Source organism: Cuculus canorus, chromosome Z (assembly GCF_017976375.1).
Source record: "Cuculus canorus isolate bCucCan1 chromosome Z, bCucCan1.pri, whole genome shotgun sequence".
In the NCBI taxonomy this organism is placed as follows: domain Eukaryota; kingdom Metazoa; phylum Chordata; class Aves; order Cuculiformes; family Cuculidae; genus Cuculus; species Cuculus canorus.
The window spans coordinates 34,741,283-34,765,546 of NC_071441.1; the positions used below are offsets into that span (position 1 = coordinate 34,741,283).

The following is a 24,264-nucleotide window of genomic DNA, read 5'->3' on the forward strand; positions in this document are numbered from 1 at the left end:
TTATTGTGTTTGTGTGATTATTCCTCTTTTACTTTGCATGTTATCTTGAAATCAAATATTACTTCAGAAAGCAGAAACTTTGCCAAGGAAGCATGCTTCTGAATCACCAAGGAAGATTATAAACCTTTTAATACTGTGCTGCTTAAGTTTGTCTTTTTACTGAAGTGTAATCTGATGTACTTAATGCGTACTAGCTGATTTTCAAGTTAAATTAGTATCTAATGTCCTTAATCAGTAGAATACCATGAGTGATGCATAAACACTTGTTTAAAATAGTTCTGATGTGAAATTAATTCACAGAATTCAGTACCTTATCATGCTGTCTTTAAAGCAGGTCATGTTACATGACGCAAGAACTTGCCTATGATCACTGGTATAAAATTGTCAGTGTGAAGTGTACAGAGGAGATCTAGTGTAGGAATAAAAGTTTTGTATAATTCTTTTATGTTAAAGAGTGCAGCCCAGGCATCTCTGAAAAAATACGGTGTTGGCACTTGTGGACCTAGAGGATTCTATGGTACTTTTGGTGAGTAACTTTCTTTGGTTTGCTTTTAAAAGTGTTCACACTGGTTTGGTAAGTCAGCCAAAATAATCCTATATAGCAAATTATTTCTGTTGCTGAGGAGAACAGTTACTGTCTTATACCCCTTTTACTGTAATTGTTAAGTATTGGTAGCATTTATTGTTTGTAGCTATGTTTCTTATTAATTTTATGTGTTTTCTTATGCTTTCTAGTACTGATCTTGAGGGAAGGTTGCAAATTTAAGTATAATCTGTTTTGGTTCTGGTCACTGTAGTAGAAAGAGAAAATAAATATATTGGAATTTAAGCATTCATGATATATTGAAATTACTAAGTTTTTAAGTCAGTTTCTAAGTAGACCACAAGAGGGCAGTCTGATTTTCATGATCAAGATTATTAGTTGAGTTTATCTAATTCTGTAGTGTAGTCAGAGTGATGTTTTCTTTAGTGATAATTTTAATTTTTGTGATTAAGACATTTGATGACATAAGCAGATGTTACTAAGGTTTTTCCATGCTTTTTTAAGAAGTAGTAAGTTGTTAAATACCAGCCTCTGGTAATAATTCGTTACAGCCATTGGTATTTTGAAATACTGTTTGGAAATCAAAAATTGATACATGAATAACTGCACAGTTGCAGGTAAAACCATCAGCTTGTATCTTGTGAACTTTCCAGTCTTTTCCCAGAGGTGATGGCATTCAAAGCATGTTTGTACTCAACTGGTTTCATAGAGCTAGCTTCCTATAGCCTTGACTTGAATTCAAGAGAAGCTTGAACTTTTCTCAGTTAATCAAGCTAGTCCTTTAATTGATCAACCAGTTGCTCTACCTATTTTGATTTATTAGATTTCTGTGTATCAGAATGAAGTTGAGTCTTCGATATCAATCTTATCAATCTTGTTCATAAGCCTAGAACCATAATTAGTTTCTAAGATAGTAGCCTTTTGATTAGTAGAGACCTTTTAGGAAGCTAGAGTCCCACTTTTTTTTCAAAACAAGTGAAAAGCTCAGAGAAACATATGGGCTTATGCTTCTTGTCTCTTGAGTCCAGGCTGATTTTAAGTTTTGTGAAATCCTTCACTTTGCCTCTTTCTACTAGTTATTCAAAATGATCTGGTTAAAAGTTGATTTTTCTCTGGTAAGTTGGAGAGTCTTTGGGTTGTTTCATGCCCTCTAACGTCCAAGTTGTATAGCATTTTTATTTAGTTTGGTTGCTGTTTACTGGCTTCTCAATTTTTTGTATAAATGTTCCATTTCACAAAGCAGGTGTTATAATTGCTAGTATTGCTGCATGACATGACTAGTGAAGCAATTATACTCACCTGTTTGAGATATCATCTTTTACAGATAAAGTAACAGAGAATTTTAAAATTTGAGATCAACATCAGCTGTCTTTTTTGGATCGCGAGCTATCTTCCCGTTTTCCCTTGACTTAAAACATTTGAGTATTGCAGGGTTATGAATCTCTGATAAGAAGCACTTCTTACATCAGTAATGTTGTATGCCTCAAATCTTTAACACAATTTTTTGTGTGCTGTGACTTCAGTAAATAAGTCATGTTTTGTCCAGAACTGTGTAATTTCCTCTTAACTCCTTAGGATTTAATTGATGATTGTCAATTGCTGTCACTCAGAATTCTCCCTTCTTAGCTGCTGATATTTCATATCAATGTTAGAGACCAATATTAGGTACCATGTTATGATTTATTTTGAATGGGACTTGATTCTTCATATTTCTGCTTGTTTTAAGGGATTTTGTAGATTTAGTTCATATTAAGACATTTTTGCTTTGTGTTGTATCCTTGGAAACTGCATCCATGTCTTTATCCTATGATAAGCTAGAAACACTGGTATTACACATATAACTGAAACATTATGGTTCTTTTCTGCATAATGACAGCTGAGAGGTGTATCACTTTTTTTGATGGTGGATTTTTTTTAAAGGCTATTGTCGATTGTCTAGCTGCCACAATTTCTATACTACTGAAGATCAGGACTGTCTACCTGATAAAATATATAAAAAGATAATGTGGAGTTTGGTCTCAGTTCTTCTTTTGACTTGAATGCAAGCTAGGCATGCCAGGCAAAAAATTGGCACTTCATCGTAGTTGTTGACCATAATAGCTTTGTTAAGGTTTTGTAATTACACAGAGGGCTGTTCCAATCATATATTCCTCTGTGCAAATGCACTCCAGGTAGTGTTTGCAGCTTTCCTTTATGCTAGGCTAATCAAAGTGATGTAACCACACTAAAGCAAATGATTGCAGTAAAGTATAGGAGAGTTAGATAATATTCTGTTTATATCATGATGGAGTGGTAGTGAAGCCTTAATTAATACCATTTTAAGCTTTTCAACCTCACTATTATATAAACCATTCATTCTCTAATGTATAAAATTTGATGTATCAAATTTGAGTATGCCGTATGTCCTTCTGAACTTGAATATTCTTGCCTTTGGCAAAATTCACTAAGCTTGTTATTTTTTTTCCTTAACACTAGTCTGATTATGTTCATTAGCTCATAATTGCGGACAGTATATCTTTTTCCTGCTGTTTTTACCTAGCCCTTGCTCAATATAGTGGTGGTTGTTGCTGAATAAAGCTTGGTGAGAAGTGTGCAAGTTTTTGGTTTTACACTTTATGGTCTCACCATTTTCTTTTTTTTTTTTTAGTTGAAGGACGTAGGCAGTCTTTTACACTCAAAACATGTTTCCATATTGGGTATCAGGAGCTGGGCACTTGAAAGTAATAGTTCTGTTTTTCTTTCCGCTAATTTGTTGTTCTCCACTGGCAGGGCTTCGAGAAGGAACACTTTGGGGTGAATCTTATTCATATTGCATGTTTGAAGTCCTATGTGGCCAGCCTCTTCTTTCGGTGCTTTCTGCCAGGAGAAGATCTTTCTTAGACTTTTTGTTCAGTAATTCAATCAGAGTTCATCCATCTTGTTTTGAAGCCTGACTGGAGAGTGTTCGCTAATTTTAACTGGAGACCTTACAGCAAGCTTCCAGTACCTAAAGGGTGGCTACAGGAAAGCTGGAGACAGACTTTATACAGGGCACATACTGACAGGCCAAGGGGTGATGGCTTTAAACTGAAGGAGGATAGGTTTGGAGTAGATCTAAGGAAGAAATTCTTCACCTTGAGGATGGTGCCGCACTGGAACGGCTTTTGCAGCGAAGCTGTGAATGCCCCATCCCTGAAGGTGTTCAAGGCCAGGTTGGATGAGTCTTTGAGTAGCCCTATATAGTGGAATGTGTCCCTGCCCATGGCAGGGAGATTGGAACTGGGTGATCTTTGAGGTCCCTACCAACCCAAACCATTCTGTCATTCTATGAATTAAAATAACAGTCAAATACAGGTTATTTTGTTTAGGCAGAATACATAATACTGTGGTCACCTTCCTGCAGCAACAATCCACTCACCATCTGGTATTAGCCTTCTTAATCTTTTGGTTTAGTGGTGTTTTGTTTCTAATGTGTCACTTTGACCAAATTGATTTGGAAAATGCTTGTATGTGTAATTGTCAATTTATCTTAAGGGTGAGTAATCTCTGGCATGGAGATGGCGACCATTTCAGTTGGCTGAAGTGTGTTCAGGAGATGGTATGTGATTGCAGCCTGATAAGAGTAGTTTACTGTTATGCTAATAGCTGTGTTATGTGCAGCGGAAGAACTGATAGTCTGCCAACAGGACTTCTTTAATTGCTATCAATTATGCAGCTGTTTGTTATCTGACAGTGGAAACTGCTCCCTAGCCATTGTCCAGGAATGCTGCATCATTTACTTATGGTCTAATCACAAGTGGATTGTAATTAATATTGCATAATTGCATAAGTACATGAGAGAACCACATTATGTAAATATTTTCACGTGTCAAAGCTTCTGATTAATATTGGGTTACTTGTCAGTTTAAGTAAGGCTGGATTAGTTGCAGCTGTTTTTTGGAAGTTATTTGTTCTAACACTTTTCCTACAAAGAAACATTCTGTTTGCTTTAGTTAGATGATTAGTAGAACCAATGATAGCCTTTCTAATAAGAAACGTAAACTTTCTAAGGTCTTTTCAATTTTTTTCTCAAATAGATGTGCACTTAGAATTAGAAGAACGACTAGCAAAATTCATGAGGACAGAAGAAGCTATTATATACTCATATGGATTTGCTACAATTGCCAGTGCTATTCCAGCATATTCGAAAAGGGGGGACATTGTGTTTGTGTAAGTATTGTTTTCTACTTGGGAAATTCCAGATTGAAGAGTTTTTCTTTCAATTTTTCTCGTTCATTATTGTTAATCATATTAAGTTAACCATTTGGAAAATAATGCTGATTTTGATCAAGTATTTTGTTGTACAGAGCTCAAATATCTTTGTGAAACAGTCCAAATCAAATTACTTATTTTGTCATGGAAGAGCAGACTTGGGCACCCAGATGAAAAAAACACAAAACATGCATGCAGGAACTAACAGGAGTCTAATACTTAGTTTTCTTCTTAAGAAACTGCACAGTCATATTTGCTTTTCTCCTGTTCACTGCTGGCTTTTCACCTTTCTGGCAGGACAGTTGTTCATGTCTTGCATATTTGCAGTGGATTATTTGGGTAAATATTGGTACATGTTGAAATAACACAAGACAGCTTTGCAGAAACTATGTAACAATTTCCAAAACCTGCTGAGCCAAAGAAGAGGTTTTGTGTTTAGTAGTAGTTGATGTACCTTTCTTAAGCCGTCCCATTCTTTTAGTACCTTTGTAAATCATTAATATCCACAGTGCTTCTATGACATGTAAGTTCACAGTTTAACTTGAACATTTTATGAAAAAATATGAAATACCTGTTTTGAAGACAACATCTACCAATTTCAATTGAAGAATTTTATTTTTAGACAGTGAACTGATGCATATTCTCCATGGGGAAAGTGAGTGGGTGACTGTGTGCGCTTAGCTGCTTGCGGGGGTTAAGCCGCAACACACTGATACTTTTGTGTTTGTCTGCCAAATTCATTCTTCAGTGCTCTCTCTTCTAAGTGCAAATCTTGCAGCCTATTTGACTTCTTTTACAGAAGCTTTGTCGTAACTTTGAGCAAGTGTTTTGGTCGTCTTTGAACATATTCTGGATCAGCTTTTTTGAGATGAATGACCAGGATTGTGTATACTATTCAAGATGCCAGTGTATCTTGGATTTACCTATCTTGTACTGCTTCAGCTTCTAACTGACAGAAGATCACACCATATTTTAAAGGAACTAGGTTGAAATTACTGCGTTTAGCACATGCAGAAATTTTGATTTAGTTGCCATTTTAAACAAGATTACCTCACAGCAGCTGTGAAATTGCATACAGCATCATGCTGAGAGATTCACTTTTCCAGCACTTAAAAATGTCTTATAATTCTTTGAACACTGAGATAGTAATTCCCAAAGGATATTAAAAAGCAGGTTTTGAGTATTGGAGGGCTACTATAAATGTTACAGGCACATCTTTGTGCCTTTTTTCTAAGACTTAGAGGAAATGGAGTGAGATTTCTGGCATGATTTACTATGGTATTGTACCTGGTCCGTGGAAGGCTATGCTCACGTAACCTGCTGTCACATACAAACAAAAGGATCAGTGTGGCTTGCTTTCATGGCTGTAGTGCATAGGAAAGTCAAAGCTTTGGATATTAGTTTTCAAAATATAAATAAAATATATGATGCTTTAATAAAGCTGATCTAATTTCACCTAAGTACAGACAGCTGCTGAGATCAGGACGTTCCCAATAGCTAACTTTCTTTGAATAATAAGTGCAAACTTAGAAGGTCTTGCTTTATTTACAGAGATGAAGCTGCCTGCTTTGCTATTCAGAAGGGATTACAGGCATCTCGTAGTAACATCAAGTTATTTAAGCATAATGATATGGCTGACCTTGAACGACTGTTGAAAGAACAGGAGACTGAAGATCAAAAGGTACCATTCTTTTTGAAAAAATATTTGTACTCTTTTGTGCCACATCCCCCACTTTTTTTCTGGATTTTGTAATTGAATGGATGCAATACTTGCAGGTAGTTCTTTGGTTTTCATAAGTCTCTGTTAAGCAGTTAATGTTGCTTATGTAATTAAGATCCATTTCTATAAAGCGATATCTATTTATTTGTTTTTGTCTGCATAACCACTGGAAGCAAGCTCACATGCATTCAAGGGTATATTTTTATGGGCAGCTGCTGACTGAAGTGTGAGCATATTGTTTTTTAAAATATTACAGAGCCTTTTTTTGGTCATTTAGAAATTTTATAACTGCATTTACCCAATTATGCAAGTTAATTCAAATGCCACACTGTAAAATCAACCCAAAGTGGCTAGTCTTTACCTTTTAATTTATAGAATCAACTTTATTTTATTTTTTTTTTTCTTAGAGTCTTCCCCTGTCTTGCATTCAACTCTGAAAGTGTTCTTTCTTTGGAGAAATTTGGGTCAGTTTGATGGCTGGCTACTCATTCTGAGAGTAATATAAAAGGGTGTCCAAAAGCAGCTACTAAGGATCAGCAGATATAGATAACTTGCTTAAATAAATTTTTAAAAAATTAGCTGAAGAGCTAGCACCATTATGTGCCTTATTCACAGAGTTCTGAGAAGTTACAGGCAATGGGAAGAAAGATTATTTTGTGCTAACACATACATCAAGTAAAGTCCTTGAACCGTATGATTACGTATGAACCAATCAGCTTAACATCAGTCTAAATCAGTAATGGATCTGATTAATAGCAAATTTATAGACAACGCACTAGTTAACATACCTTCATGGAAACTACATCTTGTCAGATAATCTTTACATAAGTTTTTAGATGTCATTCCAGACCAGTGATGCAATTTGTGTTACTGTTTGGTTTGTTAGAGCAGAGTGCTTTGATTTAGTTACATGGCTAACGTTTCTTAATTGAATTACCTGAGTGTGAACATGAAGTTGACAACCAAGAGTTTAATACAGACCATGTGTATATAACTAAGACATACTGACTAGGGACAGGAAGATCTTACCACTAGAACTGGTGCAACTTGTGGAGTGAACTATGCCTAGCTTTGGTACCTACCACTCAGAAAAGTCAGATAGATGTTTTCTGACTCATTTTACAAGAACTGAAGAGGGTGAGAAACATGACTTAATATCCTTGGTCAGAAGACATCAATAAGGTTTAAAGTAAGTAACAGGGAAATGTCATACCATTAAAGTTTAAACAGAAACCAATGCAGGATGTTCTTATGGCCTATTTCGTCCAGAGATCGGACAAAGAGATTGCAACTTGAATGTTATGAATACCTTTGGATTGTGTTTTATGAAGACACTACTTATGAGAGATGTGTGCTGCATTGAGAATCATCATGCAGAAACCACTTGTTTTGAGCATTTAGAAGGCTTTTGAACAAGTAGTGAATATACTATGGACCAACATTTATAGTATTTGTTCTGTAGTTGTATTGTTTGTAGCTTATTCATAAAGTTTAAATTGATTGGCTATGGTTTGTTGCAAAACAAGGCATCTTAAATCTTGTTTAAGAGCTAGAAATTTTTAAAATTACGAAATAAAGAACAGCTGGTTGAATGAGGCATTTCGACTTTCACTAGAAATGACAAATACCTAAACTAAAGTAAGAGCTTACTGGAACAAGAGACATTATCTTCCTTCCTTTCCCTTCCCATCACTGTCCTTTCCTATGAACAAATCTTCAGAGCTTTGCTTCTTAGTAATAATTGGTATGAACTGAAACCATATCTTTGTCTAAAGAATCCTCGCAAGGCCCGCGTGACTCGAAGATTTATTGTAGTGGAAGGATTGTATATGAACACAGGAGATGTTTGCCCTCTTCCAGAATTGGTAAGTGGTTTCAGTTTGCCTTTTAAATTTTGCATATGGAAAAGCTCTTCATGCAGGTTTTTGGTTTGCCTTCTTCCTTTCTTAAACATTGATGAAATGACAATCCCAAGTCATAGTGTTTTGAAACTTCTGATCAGGAGTAGGATTCTGAAGCTATATGTAATGAAACTTGTACATGGATATCTGGTTATGGTCTTAGTTTTCAACTTGTAAAATATACTGTATTTTTAGCTATACTCTATGATACTAAATCATTAAACTAAGTTATATCTAAGAAAAAATAGGAAGTTTCAAAGCAACTCTCACACAGGTGTTATAGAATCGTAGAATAGTTTGGTTGGAAAAGACCTTTGAAATTAGAGTCCAACTATACCTGTCCGCTCCTAAACTTTATCCCTGAGCACCTCGTCTCCCTGCCATTTAAATACCTCTGGGGATGTTGATTCAACCACCTCCCTGGTCAGCCTGTTCCAGTGCCTGTTTATTCTTTCATTGAAGAATTTTTTCCTGCTATCTAATCTAAACATCTCCTGGTGAAACTTGAGGCCATTCCCTCTCATCCTATCACTTGTCACTTGGGAGAAGAGACCAACGCCCACCTCACTACAACTTTCTTTCGAATAGTTGTAGACAGTGGTAAGGTCTCCCCTCAGCCTCCTATTCTCTAGGCTAAACAACCCCAGTTCCCTCAGCCACCCCTCGTAAGACTTGTTTTCCAACCCCTTCATGAGCTTTGTTGCCCTTCTCTGGACATGCTCCAGCACCTCAGTGTCCTCCTTGTAGTGAGAGGCCTGAAACTGAACACGGGATTCGAGGTGTGGCCTCACCAATGCTGAGTACAAGGGCACAATCCCTTTCCTGGTCCTGCTGGCCACACTGTTTCTGATACAATGCAAGACGCTATTGGGCTTCTTGGCCACCTGGGCACACTGCTGCCTCATGTTCAGTCAGTTGTCAACTAACACCCCCAGGTACTTCTCTGCTGGGCAGTTTTCCAGCCACTCTTCTTGCAGGCCTGTAGCACTGCATGAGGTGGTTGTGTCCCAGGTGCAGGACCTGGCAGTTGGCTTTGTTAAACCTCGTACTGTTGAATTGTCATAAATGGAGACTCCAAGGAAAACATTTTCTATTCAGCATAAATTGACTTTAGGTAGTGGAAGAAATGCTGTGAAAATGCATCATCTTGGAAGTATTCAATAGCCTATTTAAAAACAAAAAGTCAAAAATGGTTTTGGCACATGAACATTTATGATATTTAGTCTTACCTGGTAGAAGAATTTTGAGGGCTTTTAAAGTGTCTTAATGACAAAATGCAGCTCTAGAGCTGGCATTTTTGTAGTATTCAAGATACTGTACTTATCTGTTTTTACCTTATCTCCCCCACCCATTTTCTTACCAAACTCTTATGGGCTTGACTTGTATTTTATATCATTTGCTCCATTTTAGATAAAATTGAAGTATAAATACAAAGTCAGAATATTTTTGGAGGAAAGCCTTTCCTTTGGAGTCCTTGGAGAACATGGAAGGGGAATTACTGAACACTTTGGAATAAATGTAAGAGCCTTTTTTGTGAGTTTTGTTGTGAACAAGAAACTTGTACAGAAGCAAATGGTGCAGTTGATTTCTCATACCTACACCATTAAAAATGTTTAGTAGTATATGATAGAAATTAGAACATACTTTTTCCTCAGTCTTAAAGCGTTCAGGTCTTGGCATTTTTCTTTCATATACTTAAAATAATTTTACTTATCTTTAGGGAAGAAGATAGTGAGAATTTTTACAATGCATAATTCTAGCCTTTTTTTGACTCTAAATGTGATGATGATTGCAGTAGTTTACAGCCACATATTCTTAAAAGTATCATGCTTACACAAAAATGTTTGAGGGCTAGGGATGAGTCAGAAAAATCATCTTGGCACAAAGCCAGCCTACTTTGCTCTATTGTCTTTTAATCCAGTGGGAAAAAATAGGATAAAGCTTTTGATGGTACTTTCAAAGATGTCTTACTACTTTACCAGCAGATTAAACCAATTTATTTTTCCTAAGATTCTGCCTTTTACGGTGTTTACTCAGCTGAGGAGTACTTTGAAAATCCAAAATATTATCCTTGCAGTCATTTGTTGCCATAGCTGCATGAGCTGGGGAAGGAAGAAGTGCTGTTTTGGTTGCCGATGTTTTGGTGTGGAACATCTCTCACTAATTCTGATAGCGTCTTAGTTCAGCTTGGAAGTGAAATATCAGACTCTGGGAATTCATTCAGTCTTCCCATGTATCCTATTGTTTTAACTTTGAGTGTCTTAATATCAAATATGGAAATGAATGTTAAACAGTTTTAGAAAAGGAAGCAAAAGGTGCTACTGTGATGCTTGCTGGCTACCATCTGATTAATTATCTTCCACATTATATTTATTTACAAACATAATCTTTCAGTTTTGTCTGCTCAGAGTGGGCATTTGTAGAAGTGGTCATTGGTGCTCGTTACAGAGCCTGGCAAAAAAAAAATGATTGCAGCTAACAAGTGAAATAAGACAATTGTGTCTCTAATGTTCAAACTCCTGATTTAACTAGGCTTATGCCTAATTTTGATCACAGTCTAACTCCTGCTGACTGCAGTGGGACTACTTACATTTTTAAAGGACACTGTCACACTGAGTGCTTTGAGGAATTGATACTAGTATCTGTATAGTTTGTTCTTTGTGTTCTTCACGTTACAATGTCTGGAAAAGAGTGATCTTATATAAGTTATTTACTGGTTTATAAATCTGAATTTCTAAAGTCTCTTTGTATTGCTTAAAATTGTTATTTTGATTATAGCTGTCCTGATTTTGGCTGGCATAGAATTAATTTTCTTTCTGGTACATGGTAGCTCTCTATATTTTGAATTTGAGATGAAAATTATGTTGATAACACACTGACGTTTGTAGCTGTTGTTGGGTAGCATTTATACTAAGCCAAGGACTTCTCAGCTTCCATGCTTTGCCAGCAGGGAGGTGCACAAGAAGCTGGAAGGGAATATAGCCAGACAGGTGACCCAAGCTGGCCAAAGGGATATACCATACCATAAAATGTTGTGCTCAGTATATAAACTTGAGGAAGGGCGGTTGCTGCTTAGAGTCAGGCTGGGCATCGGTCTTTGGGTCATGAGCAATTGTGTTGTGCATCACTTGTTTTGTATATTATATCGTTGTTGTTGTTGTTATATCCTTTTGTGTCCTATGAAACTGTTTTTATCTCAGCTCAGGAGCTTCACTTTTTCCCACTCTGCTTCCCATCCCACTGTAGGGGAACAGTGGTGAGCAAGCAGCTGCGTGGTGCTTTGTTGCTGGCTGGGGTTGAACCATGAGTAGCTCATGGTAATATGAAATAAGATATATCTTTAATAGATTTAGCTTATAAATCGATTAATTTATTAGCTTATAAATTGATTTATGTTTAGCTTATAAATCTTAATGTAGTGAAAAGCATCTCAATAACTTCTTAATTTAACTGGCAGATTGATGATATAGATCTTATTAGTGCAAACATGGAAAATTCACTGGCTTCTATTGGAGGATTTTGCTGTGGAAGATCTTTTATTATTGACCATCAGGTAAGCCAGGTCTCATTTTTATATGGTGGGCAGGAAATGAGAGGTAGTAATATCAGTTTGCAAGGACTGTTATGGTATAAACTATTATGTAACATTTGATTCCATACAAAACTGTCTGGTTCTGTGAAATGTTGAATTGGAGACCTACTTTTAAGTCCTTAGATGAGTTTGTAACTGGAGAGGAGAGGTTTATTAAATGTATATGAGTTAACACTTAAAACATTGTCTATATTGCTATGAACAAAAAAAAATGATTTTTTTTTTTTCCCCCCCTTTTTTCTTTGTCCCCCATAGCGATTGTCTGGTCAGGGCTACTGCTTTTCTGCATCCCTGCCTCCTCTGTTAGCTGCTGCTGCTATTGAGGCGCTGAATATTATGGAAGATAATCCAGGTACTTAGTTCAGGATGATCTTATTCTTCAGTCTTTCTTCACCCAAAACTAATAACTCACGCTTCTTCCTACTTTGATTCCTCACTCTTTTGTTCTCTTTTTAGGTAATTAATTTTACATGCATGATTTTTTTCGTCGTATGTTATCCCACCCTGCTTTTCTTCTTCAGTGTTCCCTCCCATTTCAGTCTTCCAGCTGAAAATGAATGAGTTACTTGAGGCTAGGAGGGACAGATATGGTTATCATTAAGCAAATAAGAAATTATTCATATGCTTTGTAGGCTCGTTAAATGCTTCTTCCTTGAATACAAATTCCTTCAACACAAATGGAGGAAGGAAAGGTTAAAGAGAAACAAATGGAAATATACTTCCTCAGGACCAAACAACCCTTTCCTTTCCATTTGCAGTACATAGTTCTCTTTTCCTTTCGAAGTAAGCATGCAGGCAAGAGTTTCAGTATTTATAATTGTTCAAACAACTGCAGCTTTGGTAGGATGAAGTAGAGGGCATTTGGATAAAGTTGGTAGGCAGGAGTTTCTGTTCAAGGAATCAGAGAACCGCCCTTATTGCTAGATCCTAAGAAAGACTTTTTTGTGGTGGGTGGAAGGAGTGAGACATATGAGTAGGACAAAACTGGCCAAATCTGTGTGTATTTATTTTTAGCCTTTATTAGCATCAACAGATTGGAGGACATCTACAAAAAGTAGTAGTATTTTAATTTGTTACAAATAAATAAAAACTACTTGAAAGCCCAGTGGATGGTTAACATTTACCTAGAAAAAGAACAAAGGTCTGCAGATCCAGGAGTCAGAATTTCATGTTTAAGAATCCGCAGGGAGCTGGTGAAAGGATCGAGGATCTGCATGGCTGAGATATTTTGTAGATATAAAGAAGTTGGAGCTGCTATTTCAATCCCATTACCAAGTGTTCGTATCATCCTTTTCCTGTGATCATGAACGAATGCAGCTGGGGTAATGAGATAAAAGAAAGTAATACACTTGTCAGGTCTTAAAAGCCTGTCATTTCCTGGCAAAAATGAGAATCAGAAACATTATGAAAAGCAGTAAAAGATCTAGTACTTCAGTAGATTCGTACATCTATATTTTCCTTCCCAGTGCTATTTTTTTTAAATCTTAGACAAATAGAAACATAAAGTAGACTCAGGATACCTAAGCCTTTTCTTTTTTTTTTTTTTTTCTTTTTTTCAATTGCATGTGTGTGTGTATGTAGACGTTTTTCAGACTCTCCGGGCTAAATGCGAACGAATTCACAAAGCTTTACAAGGGTAAGTGTATTTTGGTGATTGCTTTTTGTTTTGGCTGTTGTTGATTTAACCATTCCTTTATCATGCCAGCTTTAAAGAACTGTCCTTGCCCAAATCTACTTCTGGTTTTACAGATGCTTAGACTGGATGTATGTACTCTAAATTAGGTATATATGAGAGGAAGAAAGTCATCCGTTTCCTACTGTCTCTGTTATGCAACTTAAAAGCAGTCCAGGTTTTCAAAATCCCTTACAGGAATTGAAATGTGATAGCTTAATGATAATGAATACGTTTGCGAACCCTTACACATTTAAGCCTTTAGGAGAGTGTAACAGCTTTCAATCTATGAAGTGTTGATAAGCATTTTGACAATAATGTCTTAAGTGAAAGTATTTGGGATGTAGTTTAGCAGGTACTCTCTCAGAAAACTCATTGCACCTTGCAATCCCCTTTAATACAGTATTGTTCTTACCGATGAGACTTGAACGGTAAATAGTAATAGAAGTGTTCATTATTCAGAGTATGGATGTGATTCATTCCATACGCATTTACCACAGGGCCAGAAAACAGTCCAAGGCATATTTAATGTACTAATATGGAACTAGCCTTAAAAGCATGTTTGTGTTCAGGAGGCTGGGTTTGTTCCTTATTTACTTCAAAATCCGATCTTTCAGACTTCTCATTTGTGTGGAAATTGTACATTTTTCTCTGAAAATGAAACTTTCCCAGCACTTGTTAAGAAATGAATTCTGATTTCAGGAAGGTTACAGTGGGCTTGCATTGGATTCTCAAATATTCGTTGAATCTTAATTTGGAAGAGACTCAGAAAAAACATAGTTAATATTATACATGAAGGATAAAGTATTGCCATCAGAAGACCTTGTGTTAAACTCCTGGGTTTCTTCAAATAGTTGGATAAGATGAATTATGTACTTCAGTTTACTACAGCTGTGACTGACAGAAAAATTTTTAAGGTTAAAATTAAGTTTGAAACTTGCAAGCAGTCTCAATGAGTAAGTGCATTGCAAATACAATGCATGTTATTCAGGCAAAGTCTCAGTTTGAATGGAGGTAATACAAAGCTTCCTTCCTCCTCATCTTTTCTCATTTACTCTTTGGAAGGGGGAAGTTTATAATTATCTATTTCAATTAAAGAATTATGTCTGTTTTGTAAAGAGAAGCTAATACTGCTTCTCTCTAAACAAAACCTAATTGTTGTAGCATCTTGTCTTAAACTCTATTCTTCAGCAAATACATTTTAAATTACAGTGAGACTTCATCTGACTTCTATTCTCATCTCCCTCCTTGTAGAACAGTACTGCTAGAAGTCAACTCAGTCCTAGGGAAGTAACTAAGAACAGATATGTATATGACTATGCTGTGTATGTCTTTCTATCTAGCAGCTGGACCCTGGAATTCTTTTCCTTGTCCTTTATGTTACCAAATGTTGTATCTCCAGTTGCTAGATATGTCTGCAGTAACAAGAGAAATGCTATGTGTGTGTGTGTGTGTGTGTGTGTGTGTGTGTGTGTGTGTGTGTGAAAATAGCAAAGGTATTTGAAAATGAGGGCATAAGCATACAACGGGTCTGAGGCAAACTCATAAAAGTCAGCAAATCAAAATTACGGCTGATGATTGACATGAGTTTATGGGAACTGATAGTTTTGGAGACCAGAAGTCTTGCTTGGATATTGAATATAGTCGTGTATATATATATATATATATATAACTCAGTCCCAATGATGTGTCAGGACAATGACAGTCATATGTCAATCATTTTTACAGTTCAATTAAATTCTAAGGACCTGATTAACAGCTGTCCCTACATGCAGATATGGGAGCAATTCTACTAATGTAACTAGTTTTAGAGGAGCTTCTGATTGAGTGACAGATGATGTTGTAATGATTTTCTGCAGGAAATAATTTAAAATCAGAAGTCTTGCTGAAAAAGTAAGCCTTATTTCTTCTTATCACATGAGTGGGTAAGAAGATTTATTGTTATTGGTTTTCTTAATATAGACACCAAAGACTTGATTTAGCTAGTTGTGTTTTGATCAGCAACACACAGGCCTAACACTAACATTTCTCCTGCGTTTTCATAAGGAACCTTTCAGAATTTCTGGTTTGTTAATCCTTTTTTCAAAATGAGGGGCCACTATTGTTAACAAACTTGCTGAAACTACATTAATGTCTTTGCTAAGGAGTTTAGTAAATTTCATAAGTTTAGTAATCTTTACCTGTCGGGAGCTGAAATGCACGTGTTTTGTCTGCATTAGTATTAGTAATGTGAAATATCCCTTCCTCCTCACTGTCCACCTAGAAAGCAGAAACACTATCTATAACTTCAACAAGTGTATTCAAGCTAGGATATGCATTAAAGGCTTTTTATTCTAGGATTTCTGGGTTAAAAGTAGTGGGAGAATCTTTTTCTCCAGCATTGCATCTACAGTTGGAAGAGAGCTGTGGATCTCGAGAAGATGATGTGAAGTTGCTCCAAAGAGTTGTGGATTATGTGAGTTTCCCCATAGCAATTAAGTATATCCTTGCCTTTGAATGTGGATAATAAATAACATGTATATGGATAAGGAGGCTTGTTGGGGAACTTGAAATGTCTTGCAGCAATGCTGCAAGAAACTCAATTTCTTTGCTGACTGTAGGACTGTTTTAAAGACTATCTTATAACTATTTCTTGGTGCAGACGTTTAGGTCTGTAGCACTGGATAAAAATATATGTTAGACTTCTTATTTCAGAAAATAATGATTTCCTTTTACACATTCAAAACTCAAGTTAAATTTGCCTACAAAACTGTTACTTAGAAAATTTCTATGATGTTCATAAGAATAAAAGCTATCATTTCAACAGAGTTCTAATGCTGTATTTTATCCATTTGAGGTTTATCTTTCTGTAATTTTGCTTGTGTGAGTCTGTGAACTTTGTTTTTTGTGTGAAGAGTCTCATGCTTTGTATGTCATACTTTTTCCGTCTTGAGTACACATTCATTCTTTCTCCCACATGAAGGAATTGAAGGTTGATGAAGAAGTTTGATATGTCAGGTGGCCGGTAAACTAGACTACCCAACAAAAAGAATCTGAAGTTGATTTCTTTGAAAATATGCTTCAATATGATTTAATAAGCTACTTAATACAACATTTTCCTGTGAGTTCTTAGAGATGAAAGCTAAAGAAGCTATATTCTGTTTTATGTGTTTATGCTGTATTAAAATTAGAGATGATTTTGTACAACCTTCAAAACCTCCATTTGGGAAAAAAACTTATTTATCCTGACACTAAACTCATAAAAGTTAGTTTTTTGTATTGAGTGATTAAAAGGATATGCTCGTGTAAGTTCCTACAGTGATAATTGCTCTATTTTCTTTATTCGTAGTGCATGAAGAGTGGTGTTGCATTAACTCAGGCCCACTATTTGGAGAAAGAAGAAAAGTGTCTTCCTCCACCGAGGTTAGTAGCAAGGCAATACTTATTTCATTTTAATGCATATGACTCTCAATCTCTTTTCATACAGTGGTGGGGGGTTGTTCAATAAACTGGATTGAATAGTTGGTCTTGTTGAAAATGGGAAGAGTTCCGTTTTGAGGTATATTTTCAGTGACTGTTACAGGAGGCTAATACCCTGAAATCACAGAATCATAGGATGGTTTGGGTTGGAAGGGATCTTGAAGAACATCTAGTTCCACCCACCCTGCCATGGGCAGGGACACGTAACAGTAGACCAGGCTTCTCTAGGCCCCATCCAACCTGACCATGAACACTTCCACAGAAGGGGCATCCACAACTTCCCTGGGCAACTTGTTCCAGTGTCTCACCAGCCTTATTGTGAAGAATTTCTTCCTAATGTCTAATCTAAATCTTCCCCCTTTCAATTTATCGCCATTCCCCCTCATCCTATCACTACATGCCCTTGTAAAAAGTCTCTCCCCAGCTTTCTGGTATGCCCCCTTCAGGTACTGGAAGGTCGCTATAAGGTTTCCCCAGAGCCATCTTTTCTCCCAGCTGAATAGCCCCAACTCACTCAGCCTGTCCTCATAGCAGAGGTGCTCCAGCCCTCTGATCATCTTTGAGGCCCTTCTCGGACCCATTTCAGTGGTTCCATATCCTTCTCATGTATGGGATTCCAGAACTGGGGACTGTATTCCAAGTGGGATCTCACAAGAGCAGAGTAGAGGGGCAGAATCACCTCCCTTGACCTGCTGGTCACGCTTCTTCTGATGCAGCCCAGTTGGCCTTCTGCAAGCGCGCATTGCCAGCTCACATCAAGCTTCTCATCAATTAGCACCCCCAAGTCCTTCTTTGCAAGGCTGCTCTCAGTCACGTTGTCCCCCAGCCTGTATTGAAACTGTGGATAACCCTGACCCAAGTGTAGGACTGTGCTCTTGGCCTTGTTGGACCTCGTGAGGTTCACACAGGCCTGCTTCTCCAGCTTGATTGGGTCCCTCTGGGTGACATCTCATCATTCTGGTGTGACAACTGCACCACTCTGCTTGGTGTCATCTTCAGACTTGCTAAGTGTGCATTTGATCTCGCTGTCAATATCATTAATGAAAATATTAAGCAGCGCTGGATACTGTATGGACCTGTGAGGGACACTACGTGTCACGGATCTTCATCTGGACGTCAAGCTATTGACCACTGCTTTCTGAACGCAACCATGCAGACAATTCCTTATCCACCGAACAGTCCACCCATCAAATCCATATCACTCCAATTTAGAGAGAACTTGTGAGGGACCGTGTTAAAGGCTTTACAGAAATCCAGATAGATTACATCCATTGCTTTTCCCTCGTCCACAGATATGGTTACCCCATCATAGGTTGGTCTGGCAGGACTTGCTGTTGGTGAAGCCATGCTGTCTCGAGTCACCTCCCCATCCTCTGTGTGCTTTAGCACAGCTTCTAGGAGGATCTGTTCCATGATCTTCCCAGGCACAGAGATGAGACTAACAGATCAATAGTTCCCAGGGTCATCTTTTCTACCCTTTTTAAAAATAGAGGACTGTGTTGCCCTTCTTTCAGTCACTGCATAAAAACTAGCTGAAACACAATAATCATCATGTGGCCTGTTACCAGGCACGTTTCCATAAGCTGCATATCTGCAGGTAAAAACTGTAACAATCAAATTTCTGTGGTGGGTATATGGGCTGGGGAAATAGCCTGACCATTTCTGTTTAGTCACATTTCTTGCTTCTGGTTGAATATGAATGCATAACTATTTCGCTAGACTTAGTGATGTTTATTTGTTAAAGTTAGTACAAGAAAAGTCTAAAGCTGAAGGCAAGGAGTAAAGTATGTTTTGGTTTTCTTTTTCTAGTATTCGAGTAGTGATAACAGTGGAACAAACAGAACAAGAACTTGACAAAGCTGCATCACTTCTTAAGGAAGCTGCACAGTCTGTATTGAATTAGACTGTTATTTTGGATTCCTCTTTCCCTCAGTTATTCTAAGTGTTTTATACTGTGTAGTGACTTCACTTCAGATATTGCAAGTTTTTCCACTGATGGCATTGAAACCTGAGTGAATAACAAGATTGTTCCAGAATCATACAAATGCAGTGAGGGGAAGAATGCTGGATTTTGGAACTTGTGAGTAACACAGTGTACTTGCAATTCAAACTCTAGCATTCACTAGCATTCCTTAAAAGAGGGTATCACTGTTGCATACTGGACTCTTATCATAAGTTGCATCTTAAAAAGTTTTAAATGTATTCCTTCAAACCCTTAAATGTTTTCAAAAATGTCGGTGTATATTTTCAAAAATGCATACATGTTGTTCCTCCCCCCCCCAAAAAAAAATCTTAAGTTTATTGTTTTTCTCATTTTGATAATGTAGGAACTTAAAATAAATGTCAAGGAATTATTGCTCCCCTCTGCCCCAGATGAAGATAGAGTGTTCCTAATACTGCTAATATGGAGAAAACAACACCTTAAGAGATAATTTTGTGCTATATTATATAATTTTTATTGAATAGTAGAAGGAACGTCAGTTCTTTTTTGTTTATATCTTTCTCTAACCATTTTGGAAGCCAGTTTTTAAGAATGCCTGAACAGAGAATTACATTATCTAAATCATATATTCATATTAAATAGTATTTGCTTTCTGCTTTTCTTATGTAATTATATGCACTTTTGATATTATAGGTGAGATTTTTCATATTATTAACTTAGAAATGTCTAAATGAAACCTCTGAATTGTGAAACTAGTGTAATTCCATTATAGTATGTTCAGTTAGGGGGGCTTTGCACCGGTCTTGAAGAGGATTCGTAAGCAACATAATGAATGAACCAACGTTTTGAAACGGCATCTAAACACTGGCTTAGTCAAACTGCTTTGAAGCATTAAAATAATGTGTGCTAAGTTTTGTCTCTAAATAGCTATATCTTAGAGGGGAAGACTCACAGATAGCAATTAAGAATGTAGGTGGTACAAATACTACTGAAATACAACTCGATACATGCAGATAAAACTCCTGTGTTAATTGGATAGTAATATTTGGAGTAATAAAAATCCTTCACTGTCAGGATTTTTAGTAAGCACAAATGGACATTACACAGAGGGGCACATTACACCAGTCGGAGGAAACTGATAAGAAAGGATGACAGTACGCTGTACCTTTTTATAAAATAAAAACCATAGCTGTGTGTTTCAGATTTTGCTTTAAGAATGCCCATTTAAAAATTTTATATTCTGCCTGATCTGTATTCTGGGTGGTTTTGTACCTATGTGCCATTTTTGTTTACCGCTACAAGGACTACAGGACTATTTTTGAGAAACATTGTTTAAATAAAAAGTTAATAATGTTTGATTCAGATTTTTACTTATCATATAATTAGATTTTTACAGCATGATCAACCATACTTTGATTATTTTGCATCAGACAAGCATTGTATGTGTTGCCTCCTTCAGTTAACAGTGGCTGTCTCTGCACTGGCTTTCAAAACTCCTCACCTGTAGATAAACCAACTGAAGTTGCGTTGAAGCACCTGTTTTATTGTTACTTGACTACTTGAAATAATTGTGCAATGTAGGAGAAACTTTCACTCCAATGTGAAAGAGTATTCCTATTTCACTGACATTTACATTTTTCTCTGTTACAAACTGTGAGTAAAACCCTGTGAGAATGAAACAATTTCAAAGAGCAAAAATTTGGGGAAGGAAGCTGATTCTCATTTTTCAGACTGGAACTGAAGTGCAAAACAATCAACCTTCTCAAGACCCTCAGAGATAGTGAGAAATGGAAATTAAAACTTATCACTATACTTTGAGCTTGTGAGCCGTTTTTGGTTTGATGATTGAAACCTGAACATTCAAGTAATCTCAGTCCTTTGATGTATACTGGGAACAAATGAGGCACTTGGATGCCAGTGCAGCAGCACAAATGGTTTAGGAGTTCAAGGTAAACCTGTAAGGATAAGCAAATCGCCAATTAGGATTGGAATACTAGGCTGCGGAATCTATATTCGCTTCTTGCATTTTGTTTTAGGTTGTGTGCAAATGTGGGGATTATTTTTGTACTTTTGAGAACCATCAGCAGTCTTTAGATACATGATTTTGTTTTGTTGTTTTTAGTTTTGTTCTTTTTGCTTTAAAATGGAATGATTACGCCTAAATTAGCTGGAAGCATGGTGGAATTTCTGTCAAATCTGTGACTAAGCAGCTCTTATGAAACAGAAGTTCCAGTGTGTTGCTAAAAGATGCTAGCATCCAATTCATTTGTCAAACACATACGTTAAAACATTGGTTAAACTGTCTTTGTTTGTTTTTGTTGTTTTCAGGTGTATAGAAAAGAATCATTTAGATAACATTAAAATGTATAGCTTATGATTGATAGCAGTTGAAGTGCTGTTATAATGTCTGTTTTACTGACAGTTTATACACATGGTCTCCATGAGAAATTAAGATGCTTATGAGGTGTAGCTGGTGAAGAGAGACATGCTTAGTCAGTATAAGTATGTTTGGCCCTCTTTATTTTGGCTTTTTTGACAAACAGCTCTGTCATGGTGAGCAAATGAAGGGGAAGGATACCTCTGGAGAAAAAAGTTGGTTAGTGTTAGGGAGACAGCAGGTGATTCTGGTTAAGCTTTTGACATCAAAAAATCAGAAGCCTGGCAAGGTGCTCAAGTTCTCAGTGCTCTAGGCTGGTAAGTATATGAACAAGACTGTTTTAGTTGTTTGGTGGTTGTGTTTGGATGAAGCGGAACTTTCTTAGCCAATATGATATGTGAGTGAGGCTAGGGTCTTAGTAAATAACTGAAAAGCTGTTCAGCGAGATAACTGTGAGGTGAATCAAACACACACGGGCCTTATTCTGAATTTCAACTTTTCTATTGAAAATAAGTATCTAGATTCCTAATTTTTATTCAACTAATTAGGTATTTTGCCCTGCCAAGTATTTGGAACAGAGTTTCAGCTAAGTGGAACCATCAGGGTAATAAATAGTGATAAAAAATAAATGTTGTTATTTTTTTCTCACTGAAGATTAGTATCTGGTAGTTGAGAAGGAATGCATGTTAACTGTAATAAGGCGGTCATTTGTTGAAACTGTCCTGGTGAAATCAGTTGTTTGCAATATGTGGGGACTGGGATGGACTGGAAAGGATTTATACTTTGAAGGTATTCTGTCTTGAAGAAACATGTTTAAAAAGACATCTGTTCTCCTTGAATATTTAAAAATAATTGATTGTTATTTATGTACGTTCATTGTTTTTATAGGAAAACCTACAGATGCCTTTTCTGTTTATTATAGTAGTCATTATTTTTGGAAAGGAGCTGAAATGCATAAGGAGAGTATTAAGAAAGAAAGATAGATACGGCTGAATAACTTTGATTTTTTTTTTTTTCACTTTTGAAATACGATCCCAGTCACTGCACAGAATAGTGCACTGTCTCCTTTCTGTCACTCCATCTGGACTTTATTATCTTAAACAGGGTTGTGGGGTGTTGGTATTCACTATCTATGAAGCTGCTACCGCAGAAGTGTCTTGCATCTTAAGATGACTTGAGAAATATACATGAGCTGTAAGTGCTGCTTAATCAAAGGAAATATTTACAACTAACAGAAGGCATTTGTACATTAAACTGTTTCAGCATCCTAATAAAAGGAAGTGTCTGGATAACATTTCTTGTTCTTTTTTTATGTTGCTTTGCCTTTTTCATGCCAATAAGATAATGGGCTATCCCTGTCTTGCTATTTGCATTTTTCAGATTTTAGTTCAGTATGTGCTAGGTCATTGCAAAATATGCATAATAAGTCACATATACTAATAAATCAGCTGAGCTACAGATTGCTGGAAGTATCTATCAGAGAAAGACAGTTTTCTACAGGACCATCTTCTAATACTCAGGTAGCAGATACTTACGGAAAATGACTGTTGGAAACTAGACACTGAGCCACATACAGTTTTGCTGTGACTTAGTATAGAATTTATGATATATCAACAAACTCTTGAGTCCATATGAAATATGGCCCAGCTTTGAAAGATCTTGATGGAATAAAATACTGAAATATTGTCCAACATGTTATAATGGGTATGATTTCTCTCTTTACCCCTGCTATTAAGGGTGTTACCACCTGACTGCATGCTCTTTGGATAACTGAGCTGCTTTTTCCAACAGGGGATCCAGTATTGGCAAAAAAACTTTTAGGATTGGAGTCAGAGGAAACACTTTAGTAGAACTGGAGATGTATAATCCACTGGATAACTTATATTTGATGGAGGCCAAAAATGAGAACATTTTGAGGCCTGATAGAGACATGATCATCCCCCTTGGTATCCTTGGGCCGTGGAATTTCCACCTTTGAGAGGGATAAAATCAATAAGAACTGAAAGGCTCACAGAAAGGCTCATCACGGTGTTTCAGTTATGGGCTCATGTCTGCTCTGCAAAAGTTTTTGGCAAGGGGCAGGCACGGTTCTCAAATCATGTCAGCATTGTCAAGCAGAGAATGAGGTCTGCTCACATATCATTGGGTGCTGTCCCACAGTGCAAGACATGAGGGTTAAAAAACATAACCAACTTCATGATTTATCAGCATATGAAGCCAGAAAGAAGGAATGGGTAGTAGTCCAAGAACCACTGCTGAAAGATGAATATAATGAACTGTATAACCCAGACGTGATGTTTGACAAATCAGACCAGGCTATTGTAGTGGACCTTACAATTAATTATGAGAGTAAAGTGATGTCTTTGGTGGATGCAGTGGCAGGAGAAAGTAAAAAATACCAGCACCTTAAAGATGAGGTGCGAGAACTGACAGATGCTGCAACTATTAAATGTATCATATGTCCTTTAGGAGCATGTGGGAAGTGGCATTAAGACACTTGGAAGCTTTTAACTGAATTGGGACTTTCCAGTTCGCAACGGGAAAAGGTTGCTTCTTGCCTTTCAGATTAGGCATTATTTACTTCTGTAAATATTGTGTGTGTATTTGCTAGTCAAGCGTGGAATATCATAAGATCTTAATGTAATCATGAGTTTAAATTGTGAACTAACTAATGAATTGTAAATTGGCTGATTCTTTCTATCTAACTCAGGTGGGAGCTGGACCCCCAGGAGTGGCACATGCCAAGAGCCAAAGACAAAAGCAGGCAGTGTCAGGGTTATCTCGTTCATACTGAAAATCCAGCGACAATATTATGTAGGGATGAGAA

General features: G+C 36.8%; 1 protein-coding gene across 3 annotated transcripts in view; it reads left to right on the forward strand.

The window, feature by feature from the left end:
* Positions 1-22,731, forward strand: part of SPTLC1 (serine palmitoyltransferase long chain base subunit 1) — a 37,389-nt gene extending 14,658 nt beyond the window's left edge. Inside the window, exons 5-15 of one of the 3 annotated variants that reach the window (XM_054053974.1) lie at positions 454-526; positions 4,600-4,732; positions 6,326-6,455; positions 8,270-8,359; positions 9,806-9,913; positions 11,853-11,948; positions 12,243-12,339; positions 13,569-13,623; positions 15,997-16,114; positions 16,988-17,061; positions 18,928-22,731. In XM_054053974.1, the coding sequence (XP_053909949.1) occupies positions 454-526; positions 4,600-4,732; positions 6,326-6,455; positions 8,270-8,359; positions 9,806-9,913; positions 11,853-11,948; positions 12,243-12,339; positions 13,569-13,623; positions 15,997-16,114; positions 16,988-17,061; positions 18,928-19,021 (1,068 nt within the window). In that variant the 3' untranslated portion in view covers positions 19,022-22,731. Of the gene's footprint in view, positions 1-453; positions 527-4,599; positions 4,733-6,325; positions 6,456-8,269; positions 8,360-9,805; positions 9,914-11,852; positions 11,949-12,242; positions 12,340-13,568; positions 13,624-14,913; positions 15,138-15,996; positions 16,115-16,987; positions 17,062-18,927 lie in introns of those variants that run through there. The other 2 variants (XR_008447731.1, XM_054053976.1) reach the window with 2 other exon arrangements.
* The last annotated feature ends 1,533 nt before the right edge of the window (positions 22,732-24,264 follow it).